Raw genomic sequence first — 24353 nt, forward strand, 5'->3', positions numbered from 1 at the left:
TGGCCGTGTGGAGCGAACAGAATGAAGAAACTATTACTCTTGCATTGTGATTGATTTGCCAACACATACATTAAAGTTCTCACCAGTGTACTACAAGCCCAGAACCCTGAAGCTGCACTGAGGCGAAGACATGGCGGCGATGAGCTGCCGATTGACGGATAACTAGTCGCAACGAAAAATATTCTTTTCCAAAAAATGATACAAGAAAGACATACAGACAGATAAGTTTACAGAGTTCTTGCCTTGAACTTGAGCTCGGTGTGCATCGGTATGCAGAGTGGCTGCGTGCCGGCGTAGCTGAGCACAGCCTCCGAGAAGCGGCCGTAGTGCTCGTCAGAGGGCACGCGCGGCGACAGCAGAAGCACGGCTCGGAACGGGAACGGCCGCACGATGGACGAGTCCTCCCAGTCTGCGTTGATTGCGCACGAGAATTGGGTTTGCACAGAGACCGCGTGGAGTATACGTCCAAGTTCGCCCACGTGTCCAACTAAACTGAAACAATCTATACAAGATGCGTCGTCTATTTTATGGCTGGAATTGCGTTTTTGCAATGTTTGAATACTAACACAAAAGCGAAAGTAAGCAGGGATATGAGAAAGGAACTTGAAGACGCGACACGGTTTGTGTTCACCTGTCGTTCTTTTTTGTTGCTTATGCGCGTGCTTCACTAGTATCACAAGCTGGCGTACGAGTAAGTCCTCATTGCAGAAATTTGGTGTTGCTGGCACGAATAATCTAGGCACATTTTGTTTCTACCCATCAGATATTTACGTTTTCGGGCTACAATGTTTGTTGTGCCTGTTGGTAAACGTACTTGCAAGCGTTCAGAGCGCGCAGACTAGGGGCCAAAGGAAGGCGTAGGCACCACGGTGGGCTCTGGCTCCTGCCTTCCAGCGCTAAAATGGCTTCCAATAACGGTTCCGATTGTGCACATGAGGTGTTTTAAGCAGGAGAAACGGAAAACGCGCCCTTTGAAATCAGCTTAGGGCAGGTGGAACTTAATAGCTTTCGTTCTCCCACAGAGCTGCATGGCTTGATTAATGTCCTTATTACATATGAAAAATAATTTTCTGTCGAGTACCAATGCAAGCAACGTGGTGTCTTGAGAACATTCGCTTGTTTCAGAACGCCGGATGGATATAACTGGTAAATTCACAGTGCGGCTCCGGAGGCAACACCTTGTAGAATCTCCAGAGACGGTCTAAGTACGAAACGAACACTCCCACAGCGATAAGAATCTGTGTGCCACCCACATCGCGAGCTGCTTGAGTGCACCAATTACAGCACTGCGCATCGTCGACGTGACGCGTTCTGGGCATACGCTGACAGCCTGCATATGCGTAGCTGGCGATGCTTTACTTGATTATTAATGTTCTCGTTATTGTATTGCGATAGCAATGATACGGACGTTATACGGACCATTGGCGCCACTGTCGGCGCCGCCGTGCTGTCCTGCTATCAATGAAGCATGAGAGCATTGCCCGGTCGTGAAAGACCTCAAGGCATTTAGTGATGCGCAGTGCGTTTGGGGCTGCAAAGGCGAAGAAAGCCTAGTGGACCGTCACGTTACGTTGAACACGCTCTGCCGTTGCCAGGGCAGCGTTCAGATTTTCGTCGCTAGGCAACGACAAGGGTTGTGCGCACGCACTCGCATTAGTGTTCCCGCTGAACAGCTGAGCACGTGACACACCGTATCACATACACTGATCTGAGCGGTACGCACAGTAAGCGTCCGGCTAAATCTACGTAATCCTTTTCCTGGGTGCTCACAAATGCCGGCAGTTTTCCTTCGATATCATCTCCTGCGCGATCGAGGTGCGACAACCTGCAACGCCGGTCTCGGGTCACGCCTCTTATCAAGCCAGCGTCGTTGGGCGCTTTCAGGACAAGGCTGAACCTGGCTATCGCTTTCTATGCACCGGGTGTTGGGGAAACTGAGAATTTGTTTACCCGACACGTCTTGCGTTTCAAACGTTGTCGAACCTTGGTTGAGGCTCGGATGGGCTTCAAGCAGCAAATCCTAGTCGTCATACGTGGTAAAGCCCCTGCATCCACGCGCCACCGCCGCTCAGTGGCTTTAATACGTGGTAGCTCACGCCTTGAGACAAGTTTAGCACTAATGGAAGATCACATAAGCACAAAAACATCAAGATGTATTTTACCTTACTGATGTCGTAAAACTAAAATCTCAGCACTAGTTGAAAACGCTTAAAGCGGCAGACATAAAAACCCACAACCAATTGTGACTCTTTCGCCTCTGGTTTGCTCGTGTAAGCTTTCATATGGAGACAATTGAAGTGCATTCACAAACACCTGAAGACGTCAGAACGTTTATAGACAACCTCGGTGATTGGCCCTGATCTCAACGGGGAAACAGGAACATTAGGACGTATATTCGCATCGATCCATAGAGGTCACGCAGCCGACGACGAGTGGCGACCTACGAGCGATGCACGGTGACCGATGTCCGCACAGTAAAGCGCTGCGTGCCCGTAGCCGGATCGAAATGTCTCGCCATTGATGCTGTTCACATCTGCTCGAGCCGCCATTGCCACGTAAAATAAGCGTAAACGTACATAACGACATGCTGTACCGGCGCCACTGATTGATTTAGCAGGTTTGCGCCCGAACTTGCGCGACTGGGAACTCGACCAAAGATCGACTTCCCTGAAACAGTCGCTTTTCGAGTAATGCGACCATTTGCCACCGGTCGTCTTGCAACCAGTTTGGTCGCGAGACCTCTGCGATGCTTAGGGTTTCAGTTTCAATTTCCTAGTGTCAAGCTGCAGTGTTCGTTAACCTAGCTAATTAAGTGTCGTTTCGAGACAGCGCTCCACGAATCTGTCGTGAGAAAGCGCCGCACCAACGGCAAGTATTTAAACGCGGACCGCGTTAGGTAATACCATAGAGTTTCTCACCATATGCCTGGAGGAAAATCTGCCGCTGCAGCACTGTGGTATGCATGGGAATGCCGGTATGTTGTGACTTCGTATTGGCATCGTTCTAGGAGAGCCAGGGCACCTTGAAAACACGCCTGGCATGCGCCGTTCCGTCTGTCATAATGATTCATTTTCTACTAAAACAGCACGTAAAAAGCTATTTTAGCTTTATTATTACACAAAGACATGTTTTTTTTAACGATGAGTACTTGTTATTGCATGGACAATTATATGATACGTAAAAAGTATCAGCGGACCGCTAAAGTCGGAGGACAGACGACAAGATTCGCGCTATCTTTGAAACAGTTCTATTCTTTCTTTTCTTCGCTTGGTCATGTATTGTAGGCGAGTAAAGATGGAAGATGCGTGAACGGAGACGTCTTATGAAAATTTTACTTTAAGAACACGTTATTTGTGTAACCATATCCACGTTTTAGACGAAGCCTCTTACAACACCAGCCAACACAAGCTTCGCAGACACATACACCGTCATTCCCATGACGGCACAGCGCCCCTTAGGAAACTCCCATAGACGGTGGCGCCTGATTTCCTTCTAGGTATCACAGTGTGAATGTCTATGGTAATACCGCCCGAGACAGCAGCAGGCGGAGGGCTTTCTGAACTAAAAGAAACGTTGCGAATGCGACCGTCGACATCCACGCGCGACTTGCACAACTCTGTCTGATTACTTCAGTTGTTCCTGCAGTGCTCAACAGCCTCAGGTTCTGCGGTCACCTCTAGTTTGCTTAAAAGAAATCAGATAGCCCTATTTTTATCCTATTATTCCGAGGCAGTAATCACGATCGAGCGAGGTGGCTCATTACCGGCAAGGAAGTGTGTAAAAGAAAGAAAAAAAAAGACGTCGGATTGTAGAACTAGGGAGCACGAGTACTGGGCGACTGTGGGTAGACGATCTGGGGTTTAAGCTCGATGCAGTGTGACTCAGTGGCTCAATGCGCTGCGGAGCTGGAGGTGTCGGGTTTTCATTCTAAACCGCGGCAACCGAATTGCGATTTGGGCGCGGTCCAAAGAACATTCGTACATCTTGATTTTGGGGCATGATGGGTACTGACACGACATTTCCGACTAATCATTTCTCGGGTTTAGTGAAGCTCCTGGACCTGAAATACTTACGGAAAATAGTGACAAGCCTGGAAGCGCCGGTAATATTTTAACATGATGCGATTTCTGCAGCATGAAAAAAAAAAATAAGGCGTTTTACGTGCCAAAACCACGATCTGATTACGAGGCACGCAGTAGTGGGGGACTCCGTATTAAATTTGACCACCTGGTGTTCTCTTACGTGCACCTAAATCTAAGCACACGGATGTTTTCGCACTTCGCCCCCATCGAAATGTGGCCGCCGTGGCGGGGATTCGATCCCGCGACCTCGTGCGGAGCAGCCCAACACCATAGCTACTAAGCAACCGCGGCGGGTTTCTACAGGATATCTTGGTTTCATTTTCCCAGGTAGATACCCTGTCGTGTCGTTAGAACATAGTACGTGGAAGCAGGATATTGCGAATTTTTAGACACTTGATCCGGCTCGCTCGGTCCTACTTAATGGAGCAACATCGGTCTTCACAACAAGTAGACGCATACGAGGCGACCGAGGGAGCCGCAGCGAGTGTTGAAAGGTTGCGCTCTATTTGATCTCATATGACCACATGCTGTGCCGAGACGTCAGGACACAGTATCATCCTAGGAATTAAAACTGAAACCGGCTTTTGAAAAGCTATTATATTGCATTCTTTATGGCTGCTGTCACTATTTTTTTCTGAGTTTTAGAGTTCTAGGACCTTCACTCAAATAGAAAAAGAAATAGTGTGAAAGAACATACCAGGCACTCCTTAAAAATAGAGAGAAAAAAAAGGAAAGTGAAAAATTTTCTGAATACTTCCTTCACGGCATCTCTCACATCCCGCTGGACAGTTTCGAGACGGCAAACCATATATATTTCTTTTTAAAATGTATGGCATAATAAATTTTCTTCCCCGCACTACAGTACTGCAGTGATGTGAGGCACCCTTTAAAGCTTCTGGGAGTAGCCTCTAGCGCAGGGGCTAGGGCGTCGGATGACAGGCACCGATGCTGGGGTGCGACTTGATCAATATAAAACTACAAATGAGGAAATCCTTCATCACAATACCAATGCGCAGATGACCGTTCCGTGCGGCGTTGAATAAAACAGAGGAAGTGAGCTCGTTCATTCCTTAACTAGAAAAAATCCTGGTCATAAGCTCGGGATTAAAATTTCATGGCCTCACTCATGTCTACCCAATGTATGGCTGCGCAAGGACAGAGAGAGAGAGAGAGAGAGAGAGAGAGAGAGAGAGAGAGAAATGAGACATGAAAGGTTAATCGGAAGACAAACATCCAGTTTTCTGCCCGGTATTTGGAAAGGGGGAAGGGGGGACAGAAACATGAAACAGAAAACACACGCAGAGTGAGTGAGTGAGAAATAAATAAGTGTAAAAGACGTACAAAGGCCCAAGCATGAAAAAAACAACAGCGCTTCTGACCTTTTCCTGACTCTCGGTAGGCTGGTACTAACATCTATACGTCCCGCACCCGAAATGTACGAAAAGCCAGTTCGTATTGTCGAAGTATTGGCGCTATCTTATGGCACGAGTTTAACTCAATATGTCATCTGGACAAATTATGATGACAGCTAATTCTAAACTGTTTAGGTAAGCGATGCACCAGGTGGCACCAGCGATTCCTGTTTGCCATCCAGTTTTCAGGGGCAGCCGCGCATCTCAGACAAAGATTATTTATGGCTGTCCAGTGACTCCTTATCCGAATGCGGAAGTCGTAATGGTAGGAATAACGCGAATCAGCAGACCTCACAGAAGACATGCGCAGAACGCAGCAACAAGACCACTCATCAGCCAAGCGGGACGACCGTTTATAAAAAGTATCTCCGATTGAAACAGCCTAATGAAAATATCCCTAACCCAGCCTTGGCCTTTCTTTCTTATGTGATATGCCTCCATCAGTTTGCATGCAATCTGGTCCTGGCTTATTCCCAGAATCTTTATCTCCTTGAAGCGTAGTTCACAGGAATAGCCATTGCAGTGCGCATGCAAGTGTGCCAATTCATCTTTAGTCAGCTTTTGTTCACGTTCCCTGGCTCGATCATTCAGGCACCGTCCCGTCTGCCATATGTAAGACTTGCCACTGTTGCGTTTCGCCTGCGACACGCGGTTTTGCCGGCGCGACTGCGGCGGGGCGGCAGACATTTTGGCCCGTTCGGCGTCGCCGCAACGCTCCCCGCCAGGCGTTTCCAGGCGTTTCCAGGCATGTTCCGATGCCACGTGTCTTCATGTGCGTGTGTGAGTGTATGTGCCATTGTGCCCGAACCAGGCGATGCGACAGCAGGGGTCACCCTCTCCTTCCAGTCATTGTGCCCGAACCAGGCGATGCGACAGCAGGGGTCACCCTCTCCTTCCAGTCTTTGTGCCCGACCGGCGGCAGTGTGCGTCACCTTAGCCCATTGTACAATCACGTGCTCGTCTATTGAGGGGTTCCTTCTTGCCCTCAACTGCGAGAGTATAAAAACAGCTGCCCCCGGACGCCAAAAGGAGGGCTCCGATTTCTTCTGTTGAGTAAAGTGCTCTCCCGTCTCTCTTCTTCGGTCAACCTGACCGCCAACTCTTTGCGATGTTAAAATAAACAAGTTGTTTTGTTGTTACCAGTCGACTCATGCTTTGCCGGGACCTTCGGATGCTTCCAGTTGTACCCCAGGCCGCCAGGCCAACGCTACCCTTGGGGCTTGCGACCCAGGTACAACCACGGGCGTCAGCGCCGAGTTCCCAACAACCGATGCCATCGGTGGGATCCAAACAACTGTCTGCCAGCGGTGAGATCGCGACAACGGAGGCCAGCAGCGAAGAGATGCAGTTGACTGTATGCTGAGCAGCTCAACGACGATCCGGGAGCAGTGCAACGAGCCCTGTGTGATGACTGGTTGCCTGCAGCGAAACGACTGCGCTGGACTCTTGGCGGCGAGGTTTGGTGAGTGCGGGACTTTCTTCTTCTGAGCTTTGCCAGGCTTTTGTTAGTGTCAGAAACAGAGCTGGTAATTGTGGTTGTCGTTGCTGCCGGGTTAGTTTGCGGCAAGACAATAGTAAGCAGTAGAGAAAGCAGCATTCAGAGCAGCCATGGATTTGAAGTCGTTGCGCAAACCGAAATTGTTGGAGCTTGCAAGAGAGTTGGGTCTGGATGTCTCAGACAAACTAAGAAAACCTGAACTGCTAAAGGCTATTCTTGAGTTAGAGGCTGAGGATGACGAGCTGTCGGAATGCCTTGAGACCATTGAGGAGAGGGAGACTGCAAAAAGACAGGAGCGCGAACTTAAAGAACAGAAAGAAAAAGAAGAGCGCGAACTTAAAGAACAGAAAGAAAAAGAAGAGCGTGAACGTAAAGAACAGAAAGAAAAAGAAGAGCGTGAACGTAAAGAACAGAAAGAGCGAGAGCAACAAGAGCGTGACCGTCAACACGCTTTGGAAATGAAGCGTCTTGAGGTAGAGATGGAACGCGCTCGTAATGGAAGTCAGGCACACGGTGCAGGAGAACGCGTATTGTTCAAAATGACTGACCTGATGCGGCCGTTTAAGCTTGGAGAGGACATTGGTTTGTTCCTGGTTAACTTTGAGCGAACGTGCGAGAAGCAGGGGTTCTCTCGGGAAACGTGGCCACAGCGCTTGCTCACTTTGTTACCCGGCGAGGCGGCCGACGTAGTCGCTCGCTTGGATAGAGAGGAGGCAGAGGATTTCGACACAGTGAAATCGAGTCTTCTAAAAAAGTACCGGCTGTCTGCGGAGGCGTTCCGTCGGAAGTTTCGGGAAAATGAGAAAGGCAAAAGTGAGTCATATACAGAGTTTGCGTATAGGCTTATGTCGAACATGCAGGAGTGGCTCAAAGAAGAGAAAGCGTTTGGTGACCACGATAAAGTTCTGCAGTGCTTCGGGCTAGAACAGTTTTATAGTCGGTTACCGGAGAACGTGCGATACTGGGTCTTGGATAGGCCAGACGTTTGCACGGTGGCTAAAGCCGCTGAGGTAGCCGAGGAGTTTGTGACGCGTCGGGCTCGCGGAGCTAAGGACGGTCAAAAGGGTGAATTTGGCTTGAAGTTTGAGAGGCCGAAGTTCACACCCATGAGAGCAAAGGGGAACACGCGTAGTGCGGATGCGAGTGGAAGCAGTGCGACCGAACCTAAGGAGACGGCGGCAGCCGAAGCCAAACGCAGGAAGCGGTTCGAGATGAGGCGAGCGCGCGTTTGTTATACGTGCCAGAAGCCGGGTCACTTTTCGGCGCAGTGTCCGGAAACAACACCAAAAGTTGTGTTTTTTTCAATAGGCAGCACTGACGAGAACATGAAGCTTCTCGAGCCTTACATGCGAGACCTCCTCGTGAACGGGAAAGAGTGCCGAGTGCTTCGCGATTCCGCAGCTACGATGGATGTAGTTCACCCGTCTTACGTAGAACCCCATATGTTCACGGGCGAGTGCGCATGGATCAAGCAAGCCGTGGAAGCTCATAGCGTGTGTCTGCCAGTAGCAAAGGTGCTTATTGAAGGACCTTTCGGAGCGCTTGAGACGGAGGCGGCAGTGTCATCTATGCTGCCACCCCAGTACCCGTACCTATTTTCAAACAGGTACGATCACCTCCTGCGCGAGAAGGGGCTTTTGTTTGGTGAAGCTAGTGTTCAGGCCTTAACCAGATCGAAGGTTCGGGAGCTCGCTGCAAAGGCGGTAGTTGCGGGGCCGACGTTATCAAACAACGAAAAAGGGTCAGAGGCGCAGCAAGCTGATATTCAGAGCACGCCCGAACTGAATAAAATTGAGTCTGTAGCGTTGAAGGCGCCAGATACTGGAGAGGAAACGCCCGACACGGGAAAGTTAGAAGAGCTATCTACTGATTTGCTCATCGCGCCTACGTCAGACGGACTTAATAGGTTGCTAAAAGTCAGCCGGTCGGCTTTGATAGCCGAGCAAAAGAAGGATGGCAGCCTAGAAAACATTCGCTGCAATGTCAAGGAAGGCATCGCCAGGAAAAATGCGCGTTTTGTGGAAAGAGGTGGAGTCCTGTACCGGAAGTATCTAGACCGCAGAGGAGTGGAGTTCGATCAGCTGATCGTGCCTCAATGCTATCGTCAGGATCTGTTGCGCTTGACGCACGGGGGTTCGTGGTCCGGACACCTAGGAGTTAAGAAAACTAAGGACCGTCTCTTGCAAGAGTACTATTGGCCAGGGTGTTTTCGGGACGCAGACCACTTCGTGAGGTCATGTGACACCTGTCAGCGGGTGGGCAAACCAGGGGACAAATCGAGGGCGCCGTTGAAATTGGTACCTATCATTACGGAGCCTTTTAGACGGCTCGTTATTGATACAGTGGGACCTCTGCCGGTAACAGCCACGGGGTACAGACACATTTTGACTGTGATCTGCCCAGCGACAAAGTTCCCTGAAGCAGTGCCGCTTAAAGAACTCAGCTCAGTTGAGATAGTTAATGCACTACTGTCCATATTTGCGCGAGTTGGTTTCCCTGCGGAAATCCAATCAGATCAGGGCACAGTGTTTACTAGCGCTTTGACGACAACTTTTCTCGAAAGGTGTGGGGTAAAGCTGTTACACAGCTCAGTGTACCACCCACAGTCGAATTCCGTTGAGAAGCTCCACTCCGTCATGAAGCGCGTGTTGAGAGCGTTGTGTTTTGAACATCGAACTGACTGGGAGCTGTGTCTGCCTGGGGTGATGTTTGCTTTAAGGACCGCGCCGCATGCAGCTACGGGGTTTTCGCCAGCTGAACTGGTGTACGGTCGCTCGCTTCGATCTCCGCTTCGCATGCTTCGAGAATCGTGGAAAGGTAGGGGCGACGACCCAGTCGTGGTGGAGTACGTACTTAAGCTCCTCGAACGCTTAAGAAGGGCACAGGAGTTGTCAGGTGAAGCAATGACAAAGGCCCAGCAGAGGGCCGAGGTTTATTATGATCGGACAGCCAGGGCCCGTCGTTTTGAGGTGGGCGATGAGGTCATGATATTGCGCACATCGCTAAACAACAAACTAGACGTGCAGTGGGAGGGCCCAGCACGAATTGTTCAGAAACTGTCGGACGTTAACTACGTGGTAAGTCTGCCAGGAAAGCGGAAAGCACAGCAAGTTTACCACTGTAATCTGCTCAAACCTTATAGACAAAGGGAAGCAGTGGTGTGCATGATGGTAAACGTTCCTGAAGAGCTTCCGGTCGAGCTTCCGGGACTAGGCTCAGTGACGAACAGGGAAGACACCGGTCAAGTCATTAGTGACCTTATCAGTAAAGCACCGCTGTCGCCCGAGCAGAAAACCGAACTACACCAGCTATTACAAGAGTTTCAAGGTCTGTTCTCTGAGAGGCCTGGTAGGACTTCTGTACTTACTCATGATATAGAACTTACCTCCCCAGAGCCAGTACGATCCAAGGCGTATCGGGTGTCACCCCGCCAGAGCGATATTATGGAGGCTGAGGTAAAGAAAATGCTACAGCTCGGTGTTATTGAGGCAGGTGAGAGTGATTATACCTCCCCTTTGATTTTAGTTGAGGTACCGGGCAAGGAACCTCGTCCTTGCGTCGACTACCGCAGGCTTAATTCCATCACTAAGGATCAAATTTATCCGATCCCTAACATCGAGGAGCGCCTTGAGAAAGTTAGTAGCGCTCAGTTTATTTCCACCCTAGATCTTGTCAGGGGTTATTGGCAGGTTCCACTTACAGAAGAGGCTAGTAGGTATGCGGCGTTCATTTCACCAATGGGAACATTCCGTCCTAAAGTGTTGAGTTTTGGTTTGAAGAACGCGCCATACTGTTTTTCAAGCCTCATGGATAAAGTGTTGCGGGGACAGCAAGAATTCGCTTTACCGTATCTAGACGACGTAGCGATATTCTCCGCATCCTGGTCTGAGCATATGGCACACTTGCGGGCAGTGCTAACCCGCCTGCGCGAAGCGGGCTTGACAGTCAAGGCTCCTAAGTGCCAGTTAGCACAGGCCGAGGTTGTCTACCTCGGTCACGTGATTGGTCAGGGTCGTCGCCGCCCCTCTGAAATAAAAGTGGCCGCTGTGCGAGACTTTCCGCAACCGCGCACCAAGACCGATATTCGGTCGTTCTTGGGTGTCGCCGGCTACTATCAGAGGTACATCCCTAGGTACTCTGATATCGCGGCTCCCCTGACGGATGCTCTAAGAAAGACAGAGCCTCAAACAGTCGTCTGGGACGAGACAAAGGAAAGAGCTTTTAGCGCCCTAAAGAGTGCCCTAACAAACCAGCCTGTGCTACGATCGCCAGACTATACAAAAGGGTTCGTTGTTCAGTGCGATGCTAGTGAGCGAGGCATGGGCGTTGTACTGTGCCAACGGGAAAATGGAGAAGTAGAACACCCCGTCCTGTATGCTAGTCGTAAGCTGACCAGTCGTGAGCAGGCGTATAGCGCCACCGAGAAAGAGTGTGCGTGTCTCGTGTGGGCCGTTCAGAAATTGTCATGCTATCTAGCCGGCTCGAGGTTTATCATTGAGACGGATCACTGCCCTCTCCAATGGCTGCAGACCATCTCTCCCAAAAATGGCCGCCTCCTGCGCTGGAGCCTCGCTTTACAACAATATTCCTTTGAGGTGCGTTACAAAAAGGGGAGTCTCAACGGTAACGCCGATGGCTTAAGTCGAAGCCCCTAACGTAGGAATCAGCCTCAAAATTGTTGGTTACTGATGTTTTTCTTCCTGAGGCAGGATTTTTTTTAACATATTGCTTTTGTTTAGTGTTTCAAAGTGATGATATGCTTTCTAGTGCAATTTTCCAATTTGTGGACGCGTTCTGAGTGATGCTAGACTACTGTAAGGAACTAGGCAGTGGTATAAAAAGGGGAAAGAGCCTGGCAGGGCTTAGTGAGGGTTGTGCCGTGCTTGCTGACTGAGCGGTTGAGTTTCAGCGTAGTTCTAACGCTTGCCGGGAACGAGAACAAAAATGTGAACTCTCCCGAAGTCACTTTGCAGTGTCCCGTGCGAACCTGAACGAGAGAACGAGGCCTTCTCTGTGCGCTGCGCTCAAGAAACGTCGAGGGACGCCCGACTTCGGTTATGAGCATCATCGAGCGACATCCCTCCGGACAGCGGATGCAGTCCCCTGTCCATCGGGATCTCCTTCCCCCGGCGGGGCGGTCTGTTGCGTTTCGCCTGCGACACGCGGTTTTGCCGGCGCGACTGCGGCGGGGCGGCAGACATTTTGGCCCGTTCGGCGTCGCCGCAACGCTCCCCGCCAGGCGTTTCCAGGCGTTTCCAGGCATGTTCCGATGCCACGTGTCTTCATGTGCGTGTGTGAGTGTATGTGCCATTGTGCCCGAACCAGGCGATGCGACAGCAGGGGTCACCCTCTCCTTCCAGTCATTGTGCCCGAACCAGGCGATGCGACAGCAGGGGTCACCCTCTCCTTCCAGTCATTGTGCCCGAACCAGGCGCTGCGACAGCAGGGGTCACCCTCTCCTTCCAGTCTTTGTGCCCGACCGGCGGCAGTGTGCGTCACCTTAGCCCATTGTACAATCACGTGCTCGTCTATTGAGGGGTTCCTTCTTGCCCTCAACTGCGAGAGTATAAAAATAGCTGCCCCCGGACGCCAAAAGGAGGGCTCCGATTTCTTCTGTTGAGTAAAGTACTCTCCCGTCTCTCTTCTTCGGTCAACCTGACCGCCAACTCTTTGCGATGTTAAAATAAACAAGTTGTTTTGTTGTTACCAGTCGACTCATGCTTTGCCGGGACCTTCGGATGCTTCCAGTTGTACCCCAGGCCGCCAGGCCAACGCTACCCTTGGGGCTTGCGACCCAGGTACAACCACGGGCGTCAGCGCCGAGTTCCCAACAACCGATGCCATCGGTGGGATCCAAACACCACAGGCCAGGGGGATTTCATACACAAGTATGTACATTTGACATACAGCCTGGCATGCTTCTTGCCACAGCCTTGCCTTCTTTAAGGATCGCCGGAGATACGAGGGCAGAGCCACGCGAGCTGAAAAGAGAAGGGGGACTCCGAACCTTCCGGTCACCTTCATAAGTTGCTGCGTTCTGCGCATGTTATATTTGTCTGTATATTGCCACGTATTGCCCTGAATGAATGAGGTGAAAGTTACCGCCCGTGTCGTCGTCTGGTGACTGAGGAGGGTTTGGGTGCGAGCTAGTTGGTGCGGATCATTCATATTTAAAACATCACCAAAAAACACCGACAAGGGAGGACACAGGGCGAGCGCTGTCCTGTGTCCTCCCTTGTCCGTGTTTTTATCAAGATTAAGACTGGCAGTAATCTGGCTGTTCATTGCGCAAAGTGTGGCTGTTGACCACTCCTTGACGACAGACGTGTGTTGAAAAGGTACAGCAATCAAATGGCCAGAGTAACCTTTGAGGCCTTTTCAATGTGTCAGTTAGGAGCAAATTATGTTAGTTCTCCCTCCATGGCACTTTGTGATAAAGAACTTAAGTTCCTTAGAAGTTAATTGTTTTGGCTTGTGTCCGCCATGTTATGGTTACTTTTATATTGTTTAATGTTATTGACGCATGCGCAGCAGGAGTTGACCGGCGATGACTCGCAAATTGTATATATTTGCGCAGGCACCAATAAAGGTGTTGTTGACAGCGCTCGTCCTGTGTCCTCCCTTGTCCGTGTTTTTTGGCGCTGTTTTAAATATGAACGTCGTCTTGCGTTCTCTTCCCCTGCCCTCTTTATTAGCGGTCAATATGATACGCACTAAACACCAACTAGGCCAAACTGAAGTTCTTCTGAGGCCTACGACACGTCCTTTGACTGTAGGACTTCACTACGGCAATAAACTATCGCGTTTGTCCTGGTGACATTGATGCGTGCACGCTTAACCAACCCTGCGCATTTTTGGCATGGATTCTGAACGGTGTAGGGTGTAAACACGATTAATCCGCGACAATAAAGCGGGGGTAGGGTGTGATGCACGAACATTACGCGAGAACGTACGGTGCATTGGATTAGGACGAAGACAACTGTACGCATCAAACGTAGCTTTATAACATTATTTAGGCGTTTTAGGAACGCTTCCCTTCACCATAATTACAAAATGTGAGCTGGATCTGCGATCTCTTTTCTTCCAAATAGGGCACCGTTAATAGAGCCGCTTTCAGCCATCGAAAGCGCGAGTTTCATTCCGGTAAGACTTCTATTCCAATGCCAAGAACATTTGAAGGGCCATCTCTAACCACCTTAAGCATCAGAAGGGCCAGGGACACCCGAGAAAATTCAACGGCCCTCTCATCTGTCAAATAACTTAAATCACACCTCTTGTTATATACGTTTGACGGGCTGCGCTAAGGCGTAGTTTGTGCAGCTGTGCCCTTGAATTCACGCTGAACGCGAAAATAGCAAGGTATCTACTCTGTATGGTCCGTTCTTGGCGCTTCGCGAATAACTTCTAGATTCAGGCCGAATCTGAAACGAAGAATATTCATTCCTGGTAGCTTGGGCGCCGACTACGATCGGGGTGTCTTGCCCTTTCTTGCTTTTTTTTTCTATTTGAGTCCGTGTCACACGTCTGCCTATCCATATAATTTCCTACCAACTTGCCCCATTTTCACTTATTCAAAGAACAATAAGCGATTTACCCGTTCGAAGTGTGGCGGAAGCCAAATATGCGCACATCCAACGCTGAAAGGCTAAGGAAGAAGGCGAATTGGTGTGTTACAAGTCTACGCACCTACTACAGAGATGACATTTTATGTCTGCGAGCTTATGCTGACTCAGGGATTTCCGAGACCACTTTAATGCACGATAACACAAGACAGCCTGGCACACCTTCCAAGTCGTACGTGAACAAGCTTTCCTCGCTCGCAGAAATGATAAAATTTTCTGGACAAACTAAACAACCTCGAAGATAAGTTGCCGAGAGCCGATGTGAAGAAGATCGGCTTCAGCGTTGAAACCTTATTTCGTCTGTGCTCCCAGTGCGAAAATTAGATACTACACTATTGCGCGATGAGCCCGTGAGTCGAGCCTGCAGCGATAACGCATTAGTTGCGTGTCATAGCATTACTGATCACGTGATCTTGCATGGGTAGCCGAGCATTTAAGCAACTATTGGGCATCCTTCTTTCCGTCAATTTCGTTGGCCAAGTTCACCAGAAATGCACTCGCGGCCAAGGTATTCGTAAGATCATTTTGCATCCAATCCTGATTCTGAACATATAATTAGCGAAGACGTCCAAAAAATGATCATTGACACTTACCAAAGAAAAGCTTCCTAATTTGGCCTCTCACTCTTCATGCGCTGGCTTCATGCCTCATAGATTAACGCTATTGCCTTACACTTCGCACAATTTTCTCTTATTTTTCCTATTTACCAATGCTCACATCATAAGAAAGCAATTTCAATCGCTTTCACCCGAGTGTTAAATTTACTCCTCACCACTTTCCTAGTAAAATCAACTTCATCGACACGACGGTCTACATAGAAAACGGAAAACTAAGAACGACACTTTGCCGGAAGCCTACGGATAGCCAGCGATATTTAGACTGCAACGGCCATCTCCCGCAACACTGCAAGCAATGAATTTTTGTCGGACAAGCGAAACGAATAAGAAGAATCTGCAGCGAAGACCACGATTATATCCACCGCCTAAATGACCTTAAAACAACGGTAGCAGAAAGGAACTATCCCCAAGTTGCTCTTTGTAGAGCTTATGATGTCGCGTCAAGACAGGAGATACAATCGGAATTAGCTAAGAAACTGCATACACCAGAATCTGATCGACAGCCAGTCTATATAACAAAGTATTCTAATGATCCCCCAAACATAAACAGCATCTTACGAAATTACCACCCAATATTATCAAGTAACGAGCATATGAGAAAAGCGTTTCCGGATCTAGGAAGGGTTATCTATTGCCGCAACAGAAACCTTAAAAACATGTAAGTGCACGCAAAAGTCAGGCAACATCATTCACCCGTAACAAAAGCATCTTGTCGCCCAAGATGCAAAACCTGCGGGCACCTTCAAACTGACGTTAAAATTAAGATCACTGCAAATAGTTATACACACGAAGTGAAAACTAGCTTTACATATACAATCTCAGATGTGATTTATATGATTGAATGTTCCTTCAGTAAGAAACAATATGTCGGTGAAACGGGACAATCAATGAACGTCAGATTCAACGGACATCGCGAGGACACAGCAAGAAAGCTTGCCAAATCCGTCGCCAAGCATTTCAACCAAGCAGGTTATAACTTTGATGAACTTAAACTCTACATCTTACAGTCAAATTTCCGTTCTGAACGAGAAAGAAAATACAGAGAATCATACCATATCCATAAGTTCAAGTCATTGCAACCAATAGGCATGAGCATTTCAAAGGGAGCTTTAGAATCTATTCGCTATGCTAAATTTCAAGCTATAGGCAACAACGCTTAGTTCGGTTGCTTAGAGATTTTTCCCATCCCTTTCTTTCTTGTTGTTTCTTTTATTTATACATTTATTCTATTTCAGTGCCTTTAAATTTTTTTCATGAGCACCGTTTTCTGCCGCTCCTTTTATCATCTCTTTCAGAGACGCGATAGCCCCCGACTTCCAGCGGAGCAGGTAATAATGGGGTGCTGTGCACTGTGCACACGGCCGCATCACCGGCCTTGTGCACAGCTCTCCTTTACTCTCAATTCTACATCCTCGCTGCTAACGCACGTTCGCTCTTGCCGTACCGACCCGTCCTACCCCCTCTCCGCTTTAGAAGAACCATACCTATATATACTGTAGCGAGGAAAGCATAAGTCGCCTTGAAAAAGACAAGTCCACTTGTCGAAACGTTGGTTCCCGCTTTTACCTCATTCTCGTTTTGCTCACCAATACCGCCTGTGTCTTGCAAAGCTACACCGACTACTTCAGAGGATATAATCCGGGAATCGCTAGTAGGCGTACTCCCACAAAGGGAAACGGTGTCGCGACCTGACTGGAGCACCGTTCCATGGACCGCCAGTGCAGACATCATGGCATGGCAGCGTATCCGAGGATATCAACAGGCCCCTTGGGGAGCATTCCGTAGGGATAGAGGAAGCGCCGGCTCCGCCGTAATAGCTTTCGTTCGGGGATCACAATAAGTCGTGGGCCGCTTCCTTGACTCCGGGGATTTAGAGGAAGAGGTTTTACGTTAAGCGTAAGATACTGACTACATTGCACTGCTCACGATTCAACGTAAACTTAACGCTCTTCTGGGACATTTTCCTCAAAGAGGAAAGTCACCCGCGGAGTTGAGAGCTAACTTTAGCTTCTGCCTTAATCTGTTGCAAATAGTGATAGTAATCTTATTCACAACTTTTTGTTTTCATATTTGAACATTCGATATATTGTAGTAAGCGACATAAAAAAATAAAACAGTTAATAAAAGTGCGAGATTACTGTGATTATAATGTAAAAAAGACCAAATGTCGGAACCCAACCTTTACGTTTATTGATGCGTCGAATGTATCCACTAGGACCATATGGTCGAAGCAAAGGGGCTGTGCCCGTTAGCCCTTAGATAGGATGCCAGCAGAGGAAATTGGCGAAAAATTCGAAGCTATCTTCGGTAAAGGAAGGCATTTCAATGCCGCCTATGCAGGAAGTAACAGCCTAGGTAACGCTTTATCGTCGTCAAGTGCCAATCATGGCCCCGAGTCACTTGTACGTGCCGTCAGATGATAGCAATCTCCGCATAAACATCGGCAGACGAGCGCTCTGGGATTGGTCACGAGAGACCGCGCGATAGGTAGCCTAAGCATAATCGTGAACATAACCGTGGCTTGCTGGTTCACTTCGAAAGATAAAGAAAAGAAAAAGGTATCTGGCCGCAGATATTTTGCCCTGATGGGATCGCACACATCCACAACAGTTTCCGGAAGCTCGACGCAGTTGACGAGCGTGGAGCCTAAAAAAAAAAAAGAAAAAAAACCCCCACCCATCTATGGGTATGAAAAAATGAAGGGAGATGGGAGATATTTCTTAAAGTCGCATCCGCGCATCTCGACGATCTCGTGCTGCCTAACCACTATCGTAACTTTTATTAGGGCTGCTTTCAGTTGTGGTCGCTTCTTTACTGTGCATGGTAAGATGTAATTAAAATGCTGCACTGTGGTGATCCTTCGAGAGGACTTGCTAAAGGCCTGATAAAAGCCAAGTCAACGCTTCATAAACGCGCACCCTTTTCCTCTACACAGCGAATCATTTCAGCACTTGGAGCTACAAAGCATCTGGAAGCTTGCAAGCTGATTCAAAGAAATAATTCAATTGTTTTTTTACGTAATAATGCTGCAGCACGCCATTATCGCAGCCATACTACAATACCCGCTTGGTTACTGTATTTTTTTCGCGGAGGGCGCAGTGGGAGCTTCTTGGTGTTGCGCTATAACTGGAACGGTGATGTGCGTTTAGCAAATTTTTTGAAACAGGTAGCACCAGATTTGACTGGGCTAAAGTAAATAGCACTTCTGAAATAATTCCTTCTGAAATATATTATACTGAACGCCATACTTTATTTTCCACTCGTGTCACCTACCAATGAGTAAACAAATAAAGCAGTCACTGAGCGTGTGCTGGTAGGCGAGTTGGTTATGTACGATTACGACGAAGGCTCCAAATAAAACAACGGACGAAGGAAGGAGACACGAGGAGACACGAGACCGCCAGCGCCTACGTGGTTGTCTTGTGTCTCCTTCCTTCGTCCGTTTTTTTATTTGGAGCCTTCGTTGTAATCAGAAATAAAGCAGGGAATGAGTTCAACTTCCACGTGAGCCACGCGAATGGCGATATCCAAAACTGCTTGTTCCTGGTCACGCCCGCGAGCAGAGTAGTCTGTTCGGTATTATCCCTAAACTTGAAACCTGTCTCGACGCTTCGGTTGTCTACCTCTCTTTTCATGTATTTGTAGCAAGCGCGCAAGGCAGAGAATTGCTTAACACACGGGTGCCCTGTGCAAATTACAGATTGCGGAGATAATCCCCATGTACAGTAATAAAGAGTGCCGAATTCCTGCACAAATCTAGCAGCACATGCCCAGTTGCACATACCTGATAGCCCGAGGTATGTATTTGCAAATTATCTAATCAGAACGCACACGCATTTACAAATGCTGAGCGGCGCGTTCCCAGTGCCCCAAATAGGGGCAAAAAAGATTAGAGACGAACGTGGCGAAAACTGCGTGAAGTTGCGAAAGGGTGCTAATCGCTTTAGAACAATACAGAGTCATGTAAAGAAGACAGAGGTTCATTGGAAGGAGAGAAGTCGAAATGATCAACAGTTATCGAACGAAGGATGCCTCTGGAACCGCTGTTCTGACAAGGAGACTTGTCTTGCGTCTTGTGGTTCTTACAAATGTAAGTCTCCCTCTTGAAACGGTGGCTCCGAAGAGAACGCTTCTTGGACTGCTGTTAATCAATACGGTGTCAACGTGGACGACAGCACAAGTGCTTATCTTGTTAAATGTGGTTTTCGCTATGCTGAGGCGCACACATCGCGACCAGTGGACGAACAAACAAACAAACAAACAAACAAACAAACACACACGCCCACAAAGCGTAAACAAGGGAATGACGAGAAACATCCAACTAAGCAAGTTTATGGAGCGAAGGTTGACTTAGAGTTGTTAAGAGAGTACGAGGGGAAGCTGGTTTATGCACTACTTTCTCCTGTGGTTAATTTCTGACACAATCCTCGCGGTATTTACGCTTAATTTGCCGAGGGGACTTCGGCCCCGTCGAAACGACCTTATGAGGAAGTTTGGGGACTCCTATCTAAATACATGACAAAGAAGAATTTGTTTTTCTCACCAACCACTGGACCAAATTTGATTAGGTTTTCTGCCCTTAAAAGAAAAGTTAAAATCTATCGAGTGTAGCAAGCCAATTTCTGATCTAAGTCGTCAATTTTTTCCGAAAATTGCTGCAAATAAAAAAAAAAACTTTCCAATAACGAAACTACTAGGTTAAGAACTCTGTAACTCTGTAATGAAAGACAGTATCACAATTCTGTCGACTGCATCTAGGAGTACATGTATAGCGGAAAAAATTATATATTCGATATTGCTCTTAGATAGACCAATAATATGTCAATTAAACTTTTGCAATACTATTCTAAACAACGTAACAAGTTTGCCTAAGATATAAACATATCAAACTTGTCCGCTTTGAATGTCCTAACGAATCTCGTTTACAGAACTGCTATATATTTTCTTGGTGCAGAATTAGGGATTTGTAATCTTTTCATGCTTCTAATGGGTTAAAGCTTGCCGATTTTCGGCAATATTTGCAAAAACACCAGGCCCTAAATCAAAATTCCGCTAACAACAGTCATTAGAATTTAACTTTCTCTCTCAAATGCGAGAAAGTTCATTAAAATAGGCCGTTAGTGGTCTCAGAAAAGCATTTATGATTTTTTACAAGTATTTGAATAGGCGTCATCGGAGTTGGGTTCGAGCTAAACCTTCCTATTAAATCCGTCAACATTAGAGGGGGAGTCACGAGGAATGTCGAGAGAAATGAGCCATCAATACTCCTACTCTGCATAATGTTTGACCAGCGTGCGAGCTCTCTAGTTTACCTTAACCTTAGCGCTAGGTATGATTACACGAATGAGGAGAAACGTGGAGGACGTGTTCTTCGCCTGGATAGGGGTGGGTGGGTTACATTTATTGCCCTAATTTTTGGCTAAGCATGCGGCCGCATCATCAGGCCATTTCGCGTTCTTGCGCAGAAGACGAATGGCGAATTCGGCAAATCGCACCGGTGCGCCCCAATGCGCCGTTTCATCCAGTCATCGTCGTCCGAGGGCGCCCCAGTGCGAGCGGGTGTGATTGGCCGAATTCGCCATAAGTCGCGGGTTCACTTCAAGTCTTGGCCACTGTGCCAGCACGCCGTCTGCACGAGGGAAATAATAAAAAAAAACGCACGTGTATATTGTTTTAGCCGAAAGTTAAAGAAGAGGTGTTCTAAATTAACCATAGCCGTTCACTACGACGTCGCCTAGGGTCCTTTGAGACGCTCATTGGGCGGTGAAACGCCTTCAGTTCATTAATCATTCGTTAAAACAATGAGGTATTTACTCAGGTAACTTTTCACCTAACTGCAAGGCCGAGCTAAAAGGAAAGACAGGGAGGCTGACCAAAGCATGCCTCCAGTTAGCTTACCTTGTATCGGAGAAGATGGAAAATGGTGCGAAAGATGCGAGAAAAAAAGAAGAAAAGGAAATAAAAACTGCTGGACAGCAAGAAGTATTGATAGCACGAAATAATCGAACTGGCGATCACGCCAAATTTATGTTAACGATTTCTACAACTTGCGCAAAACGTAGTGTGTGCAATAGATAAATCGTACTTGAAATTACGCTGCCCCATTGATACAAACAAGCATTGTTTATCGCTATTTTTTTCTTTCTCAAGAACGCTGCTTCTCCCATGTGATCAAGCTGCCCACTGCAAGTTTTCTCTATGGAACGATCGAGCTGAAGGCTCTGTTTGGAGCTGTGAAGCGCGCACCATGGATAGACGGGCAAGGCGCGTCTGGTCTGACACCATGCCACATTTCTCGTGAGCAGGAAGTACCTCAAAAGATAAAATAATTGTCACGCTAAAAACTCAATTGCCAATGACGGAAAGAAGCTTTTTTTCTTGTAGCTTCATCAACGAATGTACGATGCCTGACGTGACTAAAAAAAGGGATGTCTTATTTTTACAATGCCCAATCAGTAGATCTACAAGAATAGTCCGCAAACAAACGTTTAATCAAATCCAGAAGTGAGCTGCCTCCTCTGTAGATAGTGTGATTCCTGTGAAGTTCATCCTAGCAACGCATTATAGAGTAGGAAACATAAAAAAAAAGGATGCAGATCCTTCACCGATGTTATCCGCTTACAAAGGGAACATGTCTTCCTAATTAACACGGTGAGCTGCTGAAAGCGGCTTATAGAGAGCATTAAGGAAATTCGAATAAGCGATTAAAAACAGATGAGAGTTTCTCTGTAGATTAAATGAAACTAGGTGCAGATAGGCGAAACTGCCTGACTCGCAGCAATTAGTGCGTTATGGAATGAATCGGGAAGCTGTGTAATGAAGGTGGCTTTCTAAATTTTCTAAATTTTTTGTGGAACAACATTAGCTGGCGCTTCAGGATGTCTGTTTAGTAGCAAGGATTAACACCGCACGATCGCGCTATTTCAAGCCTTAATATTTTACGTAGCAATAGCGCTATATAACTAAGAGTATGACAATAATGCCTGTATAATTTTGTCTCCTCAAAACAGCTATTTACAATGTTTTGCCGTTGAAACCTACGCGCAGAAAATTATTGAATTCTCGCTGTTATCAAGCGATTGTGTATTTACTTCCTAAATAGGTTGATGCTACGTCAGCCGTGATACAGTCAGTGAAGTTCCGGTAAGCCCGTGAAGGTAACCAGTTTTGTGGCTCCTAACAGCTTTATTCGCGCTTTGCGAATGCGAAAATTTTGTCACCACCTTTTAGATCCACCTATACCTCGTAAAGCAGAGTGCATGCGCATGTGCAGGAACATACATGCCGCTACAATATAGCCAGATTTTCTCGATACTCTATGTTGGTAACGTTCCTTAATCCGCAAAACAGTTGCTCCTTGCACAAGGGAAAACTCGTATTTTCAGAAATGTGGTGGACTACGCTGAAACAACGGCAATCACCTTTCTAATGTTGCCGAATGAACAGACAATTTTAAGTGCGCCCAGGTATAAGGTGCCACAGAAGGAGGAGCTACAAATATGAGTCTCTTCGGAACAACAAAGAATGTGCGTGTCGCGCTTCGCTGCCCGGTCTGGAACACGACTCGCGAATCAGCCTCACAACGTTCGCACTTAGTAACGTCGTATGATTCATGGTGCGACAGGGTGAATGTCGGGAGTGGATGCCGCCGAGTTTGGCTAAAATGTAGGTCAGATACTTACCCTACCGCCGGTGCTTGAACTACCAGAGGCGTCCGCTCATGTCGGCAGCTATTTTCCAGTCATGTTGTCTGTTCTCTGCAGCATCTCCGAAAGCACCAGGCATCCGGCCTCTCAGGGGTACGCTTTCAACCGTGGGCTTAGATGCGTTGCTAAGCGCCGCGCACACTCCGGACACAGAGTTGTGTAGACCCTTTTCATCGGCTAGTTCGCTCTAGACAAGCAGGTAGTGCTCGCGCCGTGCCTATAGCCATTTCTTGCCTCAAGGCCTACCGCGTCGCCTCCGCGGCAGTTCGATTTCCAGACGCGGCGGGAACGGTCCGAAAAGGATCAAATGTATAAACGCTTCAGTGCTTGGATTTAGGTGCAAGGTAAAGGACACCTGATAGTCGAAATATATCCGGAGCCCCAGCACCACTGCGTCACTCATAACCCACTCTGCCATTTCGTAATACTAAAACACAAATTTTAAAAGCATTTATAAATAGGCGTACACAATGCACTAAGGCTTCTTGCTGCCTAGTGGATTGACATCTGTGGCGCTCCCGCACGGATATTTGTAGTAAAAGCTGGTCAGCTCGCAGTGTACTGTGGTCCAGGCGAAGAAGAATAAAAAAAAGAACGTGTATCACTCTTTAACGGCATTTTGTTAACTCAGCTTTACTGTAGCTACTCTATTTCCAGGTTTCTTCCTAATTAACACGTTGAGCTGCTGAAAGCGGCTGATAGGGAGCATTAAGGAAATCCGAATAAGTGTTTCTATGCCATTATCGCGCACCGACGCAGCCCAACACTTAGGCAAGCTAGCGCACTCTTTGACGTTGGAGAAGTGGCACACACCTGAATTTATTCAACATCGATTTCATTCCCTCGATCCCTCTATGCAACTGCGGCTGTTACCAGGTCTTCCGCGTAATGAGGAAACAGTGCTGTGGTGCTTACGTTTGGGCGTCGCATTCACCAATGCTTATGCACTTCTGATTGGAATGGCTGATAGCGCCGAGTGCAATGCCTGCGGTGTCGAGGAAACCATAGAACACATACTGTGATACTGCCCATCTTTTGAAAATGAAAGGCAAGACCTCTGCAGAGCTCTCAATCAACTAGATGGAAGGCCGTTCACCTTGAACAAGATCTTGGGACCATGGCCTCGCATATCGCAGCTACAAAAGGCCCCAAAAGCGCTCCTGCGATATTTGAAAGCGACCGGATTGAGTCAGCGTCTGTGATCCGGACTGAGTGACCGACTGACATCTCCAGTGGACTTTCTCTTCTTTAATCTTTCCGTCCCCCTTTCCCTTTCCCCAGTGTAGGGTAGCCAACCGGGCTCAGTCCTGGGTAACCTCCCTACCTTTCATTTATCATTTGCTCTCTTTCTCTCTTTCCAGGTTTTATTCGTTCTTTTGTCTTTGCGCCGCAAACCTCGAATGACATGTCGAACCA

The 24353-nt window shown here is 47.8% G+C and overlaps 1 protein-coding gene across 1 annotated transcript in view; it reads right to left on the bottom strand.

Moving 5' to 3' along the window:
• LOC142590569 (guanylate cyclase 32E-like) overlaps nt 1-24353 on the bottom strand; it is a 154508-nt gene that overhangs the window by 72717 nt on the left and 57438 nt on the right. Inside the window, exon 6 of the mRNA XM_075702855.1 lies at nt 243-409. Within this exon, the coding sequence (XP_075558970.1) occupies nt 243-409 (167 nt within the window). The remainder of the gene's footprint in view (nt 1-242; nt 410-24353) is intronic.

This window comes from Dermacentor variabilis, chromosome 8 (genome assembly GCF_050947875.1).
Source record: "Dermacentor variabilis isolate Ectoservices chromosome 8, ASM5094787v1, whole genome shotgun sequence".
NCBI classification, from domain to species: domain Eukaryota; kingdom Metazoa; phylum Arthropoda; class Arachnida; order Ixodida; family Ixodidae; genus Dermacentor; species Dermacentor variabilis.